Below are 7,378 nucleotides of genomic sequence, written 5' to 3'. Positions count from 1 at the left end.
GGTTGGTATGGTTGGTTATGAATACATTTGTGACTTTTATTACTCGAATGTAAAATCATTTTTAGAGTCTTTTTAGGAGCTGCAATAGTTGAGTTTAACTTTATTAATGTGCACGTATCCTAATAGTATAAGGATATCGTCTTCGCTTTTTTCCTTTTCAGGTTGTAATAGGTTTTTGACATGCACAATGCGGTTAGAATTCATATGTGCTTATTGATACATGTACTCATTTGATATTGTTTCATTCATTATATAGTTGAGCTTATGATATTTTTACATATTTCCCCTTAATGAATTAATGCTATTTGTTACTTTATTCAACTAGCAAAGCATCCATAAGTGTTGGCTTTTATCCTATACATATCTAAGCAAATTGAAATACAATATCATAACTCATTATTCGTTACCATACTTTGTACATCAAATAGAAGTAGACTTGGAACTTCAACTTTGTTGAGGATCTTGACACAAAATTGTATAAATCTGATTTTGACAATTTTAGTTTTGAACTAAAATCAATGACTCATTGTTGCATTCTAAGACTATTGATTCATAGGGTTTGCGAAATTTATATTTAACATTTTTTAGTTTAAATACATATACTACTAGATTGTTTCGTTATTAAACTGCTATAAACAACAAACAATGTTGTACAAGTAATAACGATTACGAAAATTATTTTTTAGAGCTATTGTGCAACGCACGGGCTCTTAAAATCTAGTAGATAAACATAAAGGAAAACATGTATGGAAAGAGTAGTAAACAACGTTACCTAACCGCCTTTTGCAACCTATTTTGTTTTCAGCGTTGATTTTATTTATTTGTTTCCATTTTGTACGTGTGAAGTCCTACCAATCTGTAGTAGTAGCTACACCAAACAACCGTGTTAAATAGATGAAGTCGGCTTTAAATCATCATCAATTTTGCAATCATTTTTATATATCTTCAATCTTCTACGGAGAATCTTCTATATATAAATCAAAATCAAAATCAAAATCAAAAAATTAATAATCGACTGTTGTTATCTTGGGAGTCACAATCACGATTTATACACAGCAAAAAAAAATTCCTGAGATCCGTATATCCCATTTTTGTCTTCAGGTATAATTTATCATGCATTATTATTTTTATGATTCATCATCAATCAACGAAAGTTATAACGCACATTACTGATTCAATTTACTTGTGTTTTGTCTCGGATTGTTTAATTTTGGTGTTTCTAGGGTTTTAAGGTTTAATTTGAAGAAGAAATGGAAGGAGTTGATTACTTGAGTGATGAAAGGAAGAAAGCAGAGTTTGATGTTGAAGCAATGAAAATTGCTTGGGCTGGTTCTCCTGAAGCTTTTCAACTCTCAGATCGTATGGCTAAACTTGTTGCTAATGATCCTGTAATTATTCTTAATTTAATTCACTTCAATTTCAGTTTATTTTACCTAAATTGTTGGTGAAATAGGGTTCTAAATTTGTATATTATAAATTAGCAAGTTCATAAACTTGATGATTGGATATATGCAAATCGCAACCTATGCATCTTGTGCATCTGCTAGATTGTTGATTTTATTCACTGAAAAATTCGATTAAAACACTATCAAGTGTGTTGCTGTGAAATTTACAACTTATGTCGTTTTCAATGTGATATTTGATTCGTTCTTACTTTGCTTACTTATATCTAAGTTTTTATATGTACGTATAATACAGAAATACATATATCTATGGGTATTTACAATGGCATCTTGTTGTTTGGATATTAGGTAATTCTAAATTTCGTGCAAGTGAGTTGGTGCTAGTTCTAGAGACTAAACAAAAATAAAGAACTATTTTTTTTTTTTTTTTTTTTTGACAAGTGATAAAAAAATTTGTGTAACTTCTTCAATTATGTATAATATTAAATATTAATACTTATTGCTGTATCTTGTTTTTTGTAGGCATTTGAGAAGTTTACAAGACCTATGTTAGGAAGGAAGGAGTTGTTGAAGAATACTCTTAGGAAATCAGCGCATGCTTGGAAGTTGATAGTTGATCTTCGCCTATCTGGTAAGCTTTTAGTTTGAGCGTGCAAGATGTGAACTTTTTGTTGACTTTTAGACTTTGTTTTAGGGTTTACCTTTTGATTGTTTTTTCTTGACTATGCATTTTTTGTTAAATTACAGAAGAAGAGGCTAAATGGTTGCGACTGTATGTTGATGAACCTGCATTCACTGATCTTCACTGGGTAATCTTGTTAGATTGTTGTCAACATGTTTTTCGACATATATTTAAAATATGTATATTTTATAATGGAAGACATATATATATATTTTGTATTGGTGTTATTGACCTACTGTTACTCTTATGATTGTGTAGGGAATGTTCATTCCGGCTATTGAAGGGCAAGGCACTGAGGAACAACAAAAGAAATGGTTGCCATTGGCCAAAAAGATGCAAATAATTGGCTGTTATGCACAAACAGAACTTGGCCATGGCTCCAATGTTCAAGGTCTTGAAACAACTGCAACATTTGACCCTCAAACGGATGAATTTATTATGCACAGTCCGACATTAACTTCAAGCAAAGTGAGTAACATGAAATCGATTTTAAAACATACAAGTGTATTTTTATATGATGAACTGGTGGTCAAGACTCAAGTATAACGGGTCAAGTAACGTGGATCCAAAAAACTTTTTGTCCCAAGTCTCTAAATTATAAGTGTCAAATATGATTACAAATATTATATTATATTCTTCAATAATACTTATACTCTAATCTGTTGTTTGTGCTTTCTTGATCTCTACCAGTGGTGGCCCGGTGGATTGGGTAAACTGTCGACCCATGCTGTAGTTTATGCTCGTCTCATAGTAGGTGGTCAATTCCATGGTGTTCATGGTTAGTTCAAAATGCCAATTTTATATGCAAGTATTGTTTTTTTCTACGATTTCTTAAATATAAATATATATGTGAAAAAATAAGTTTTTGATTATTTACCTTGTTATTTCCTTAAAGGTTTTATTGTCCAACTAAGGAGCTTGGAGGATCACTCACCTCTTCCTGGCATTACTGTTGGTGATATCGGGCTAAAGTTTGGAAACGGGGCATATAACACCATGGACAATGGTGTTTTACGGTTTGATCATGTACACATCCCAAGAAACCAAATGTTGATGAGGTAGTGCTAGATTTTGATAAAGTAATCTCTTTTATCATCAAATTGTTCCAAGTTTGTAATGGGGTTGTTTGGATTTACTCAGGGTGTCTCAGGTTACAAGGGAAGGGAAAATCATGCAGTCCGATGTTCCGCGCCAACTTATTTACGGGACTATGGTTTATGTTAGGCAAACAATTGTGGCTGATGCTTCCAAAGCATTGTCTCGTGCAGTTTGTATTGCTACAAGATATAGTGCTGTTCGTAGACAATTTGGGTCACGTGATGGTGGGCTTGAGACCCAGGTTATTCAAAAAATGAGATTTTTTCTTTATTTAATTGATTATATCTGTATAAAATTGTACATGATCTTATAATCTTATATTTCTGGTTTGGTTTAGGTGATTGATTATAAAACTCAGCAAAGTAGACTCTTCCCATTGCTGGCTTCTGCATATGCATTCAGATTTGCAGGCGAATGGTTAAAATGGTTATATCTGGATGTGAAACAAAGATTAGCTTCTAATGATTTTTCAACGTTGCCTGAGGCTCATGCGTGTACCGCAGGATTAAAGTCTTTAACAACTACTGCAACAGCTGTGAGTTTTCAATTCATTATAATGAATAAATCCTGATAAATACTTGATTTATTTGAATTATCAGTTTTGTTATGACTCAGTTTTAATCTTGACCTGGTTGCATGTTTTGTTTCAGGATGGAATTGAGGAATGTAGAAAACTATGTGGTGGTCATGGCTACCTTGAAAGTAGTGGGCTTCCTGAATTATTTGCAGTTTACATTCCTGCTTGCACTTATGAAGGGGACAATGTTGTTCTTATGCTACAGGTATGTGATTAGTATATATTCCTACTCTAATCGTAATTCAAGATTTGACTCCTCAATTGTTTATAAGTCTGTTTTGAATGGATGAAAAGTGTGCCACACTAAAAAACCCCTTTTTATTCTTTTGACCCATTACCATGCCGCCCATGTTGCCACCTCTAGACAAAGCTCTCACTCGTTTGATCTAGTCTAACGAACCTTGAGATAATACAACAAAATTCAAAATTTTTATGATGCCTTGCTTGTCAAAACTGTCTAGGTTGCACGGTTTCTTGTGAAGACAGTTTCGGAACTGGGATACAAAAAGCCAGTTGGGACAACAGCTTATATGGGGCGAGTGGCAGATCTGATGAAGAAGAATTGTACTGTTCAAACGGGTAAACCATCTTCTTAACAACCTCTTGAAACTTGCTCTAGACCTGTACTTAAACCTAAACAAATATGTATATGTTATCAACTGTGCTCAATGAATAAGTACTACAATAAAATTACTAATTGCTTTAATAACCATAAATGGGATGCAGCTGAGGAGTGGCTAAACCCTGGTGCAATAGTTGAAGCATTTGAGTCAAGGGCTGCTCGAATGGCTGTACAGTGTGGTAAACAGTTATCTAAGTTTGAAAATCCTGAAGAAGGTTTTGCAGAACTAGCAGCCGATTTAGTTGAGGCAGCAGTTGCTCACTGCCAATTAATTGTTGTGTCCAAGTAAGCTCTCCCAGTTATATTTAGTACAGGTGGCAATATGGGCTGGTCGGGTTTGAATATGGTCAGGTGACAATTAACGTGTCAAGTATGGTTACTGATATATATTTCATCATCTCAATACTGATGAAAATCTTCAAGTTGACATAATTTTTGATTTTACCTGTTTGACTACTTAGATATAAAAGATCACCTCACTTTGATAAATGGGTAGAATTTGTCACCTCTGACCGTTTCACATTCATTTAGTATTACTTGATTTTTTTTCATACATGTAATTAATCAGGTTTATTGAAAAATTACAACAAGGCATACCTGGGAAAGGAGTCAAACAATCATTAGAAGTGTTGTGTTATGTGTATGCTTTGTTTCTTCTTCACAAGTATCAAGGTGATTTTTTGGCCACTGGGTATGTTACACCTAAACAGGCTTCACTTGCTAATGAGCAACTCAGAAATTTGTATTCTAAGGTTAGTCATCAACTTTTTAAATTCATAAAATGCAATTTTGATGGGTTGGATTGAATAACCATCGATGATATAATGTTTACTGACTGTGAAAACTACAATTCATTAGATCCGCCCAAACGCTATAGCGTTGGTCGATTCATTCAGCTACACGGATCACTACCTTGGTTCAATTCTTGGACGCTATGATGGGAACGTATATCCAAAACTATACGAGGCTGCTTGGAAAGATCCTCTTAACGATACACATGTAATTGACGGCTTCCAGCAATATATTCAGCCAATTCTAAAGCAGAAGTTACACTCTGCTAAGCTATAGAATGCCATTGGATTCACTAAAGTGAGACTTAACTTTGACTCGGCTTGAATTATTACAGCAAATGTTCAATAAAGGTTTCAGTATATCAATCTAAAGAGTAGTATAGACCCTTTAAGCCTTATATTTCTGAAAAAGGTGTAATGTTACATTATTCTTGTTAATGATGTGTCGAATGAGTTGAAACAGTCATGTTGTGGGTTATAAGTTTCGAGCCTAGTATGTGGTTGCATCAAAATATTGTAACGTCGAGTTATATGCTTCCTTGATTAACTGTTATAGCGCCATAGCTATTATTGTTTTCCATATTATCGACATAATTAATATAATTATAATTGATCAATTATAAAAATGATCTAGAAAAGGTCCTTAGCGTTCGGTCTATATTTGTCAATAAAAAAGATGAATCTAAGTATTTAACACTCCGATCCGTTGTACTATGGAAGTATGGATAACACCAATGTGAGATGAAGAGTGGTGGTTAAATGTAAACCCAGCATCGGGCTAGTCGGGTTGATGACTAGGGGATAAGTGTTACGTTTTATGTTCGAAGAACGTTACCTATAAATGTATATAAGTAGCTCTCAGCTAGGGATGGCAAAATGACCCATACCCGATGGGGAAACTCGAAACCCGTTATAATTGGGCCGGGTCTGACCCGAGTCCGTCGGGTCACGGGCCGGGTATGGGGATGGTTACAAAAAAATTTCGGGTTCAGGTATGGTTTTGGATACAAATCCGTTTACCCGACCCGTATACCAGGCCCGAGGAATTTTAATAATAATTTTTATGCAAAATTTTATTATTAGTATTATATTGTTAATGTATGAAAGATTTCTCTTATTTGTTTTATAAACCTGTATAATTTTATTCAATATAAACATATACAACAAGTTTTCAAGATGTGATATTTTATATACTTTGTGTATTTGAGTATTTTAGTAACTTTTCAATCAAATTTTTGTATGTGATATTTTATAATACTTTAAACATGAAGTAGTTAAGTTATTTTTCGATATTTTGATTTGGTAACTTATTGAAAAATAGATACAGAATAACTAATCGGGTATACCCGTTTACCCGTGGGGAAACCCGAAACCCGATAATATGTAAGTAAATGGGGACCCGACGGGTTTCGGGTCGGGTTTGAGGCGGAGTTTCTTAATCGGGTCCGGGATTACCTAAACCCGACCCAAACCCGACCCGATGCCATCCCTACTCAGCTCTTAAACTTTTATGATTCCGGTTAAAACGGGTTACGCTCTTGACAACGATGGTCTTGTCCAACAAGGTATGTTGTGTTGAGTGTTAGATAAAAAGATAGATGTGTATGAATGTGTTGGCACGTGTGTTGTAATGAAAGTGTCATGTTCTATTTACAGTCAAACATTATTGTCAATTAGTGACATGTAATACAACAAAGAAAACGTATCATCATATTGTACTATCGTGTCTGTAAAGCTGGAAAAGGTGCAGGTGGTCCCCAACTGCCATTGTGCAACCTGCAATACCATCTGGCAATTTGTACAGGAATCGTGTCAACCACGTGTGATGTACTTTTGTTGGTTTGTGCTCTGCGTGTTAACTGCACGTTGTAGTCCTTGATTTAGCCTTTTGGCACCACGAGTTGAGTGATCCTGATAGCTTGTCTTAGCGTCGTATTTGACATGTGCTAGGTTCTGGCGCCCCGTACAACAACTGTGCTAACCCATGTATGTGCTCACTCAAATTGGCTGCACCGGTTATGTGAGCGCGTCTGTTTGTGGCGCTCAATGATGGCGTTTGTTTAGTAGCACGACTATATTATTATATCATGTTAATAACTCGTTGATTGTGAAATGTTAGTCACGTGCTAGCTGTGTGTGATGTGTGTATACGAAGCATGCGAGTATGCGCATAATTAATAATAGTGATGTGAAATCTGAATTCAA

At 34.7% G+C, this 7,378-nt stretch overlaps 1 protein-coding gene across 1 annotated transcript; it reads left to right on the top strand.

Moving 5' to 3' along the window:
- The first annotated feature begins 846 nt into the window (after positions 1–846).
- LOC139861383 (peroxisomal acyl-coenzyme A oxidase 1-like) lies at positions 847–5,751 on the top strand. Its single transcript, XM_071849768.1, has 14 exons — positions 847–1,101; positions 1,224–1,388; positions 1,926–2,034; positions 2,151–2,212; positions 2,344–2,553; positions 2,776–2,863; positions 2,981–3,143; positions 3,226–3,424; positions 3,521–3,718; positions 3,834–3,965; positions 4,222–4,339; positions 4,487–4,667; positions 4,951–5,134; positions 5,241–5,751. The coding sequence occupies exons 2-14, from the start codon at positions 1,251–1,253 to the stop codon at positions 5,448–5,450; spliced, it is 1,992 nt and encodes a 663-aa protein (XP_071705869.1). The 5' UTR covers positions 847–1,101; positions 1,224–1,250; the 3' UTR covers positions 5,451–5,751.
- Positions 5,752–7,378: the final 1,627 nt, after the last annotated feature.

This window comes from Rutidosis leptorrhynchoides, chromosome 1, assembly GCF_046630445.1.
Source record: "Rutidosis leptorrhynchoides isolate AG116_Rl617_1_P2 chromosome 1, CSIRO_AGI_Rlap_v1, whole genome shotgun sequence".
In the NCBI taxonomy this organism is placed as follows: Eukaryota; Viridiplantae; Streptophyta; class Magnoliopsida; order Asterales; family Asteraceae; genus Rutidosis; species Rutidosis leptorrhynchoides.
Note: the sequence above shows the minus strand (reverse complement) of the source record. Positions and strands in the feature narration are given on the sequence as shown.

Excerpts from the sequence above, each read along its gene's own strand:
- LOC139861383 (XM_071849768.1), top strand. The coding sequence starts at position 1,251 with ATGGAAGGAGTTGATTACTTGAGTGATGAAAGGAAGAAAGCAGAGTTT. Across the intron at positions 3,144-3,225 it reads AGAAACCAAATGTTGATGAG|GGTGTCTCAGGTTACAAGGG; the intron begins GTAGTGCTAGAT and ends GGATTTACTCAG. Across the intron at positions 5,135-5,240 it reads TCAGAAATTTGTATTCTAAG|ATCCGCCCAAACGCTATAGC; the intron begins GTTAGTCATCAA and ends ACAATTCATTAG.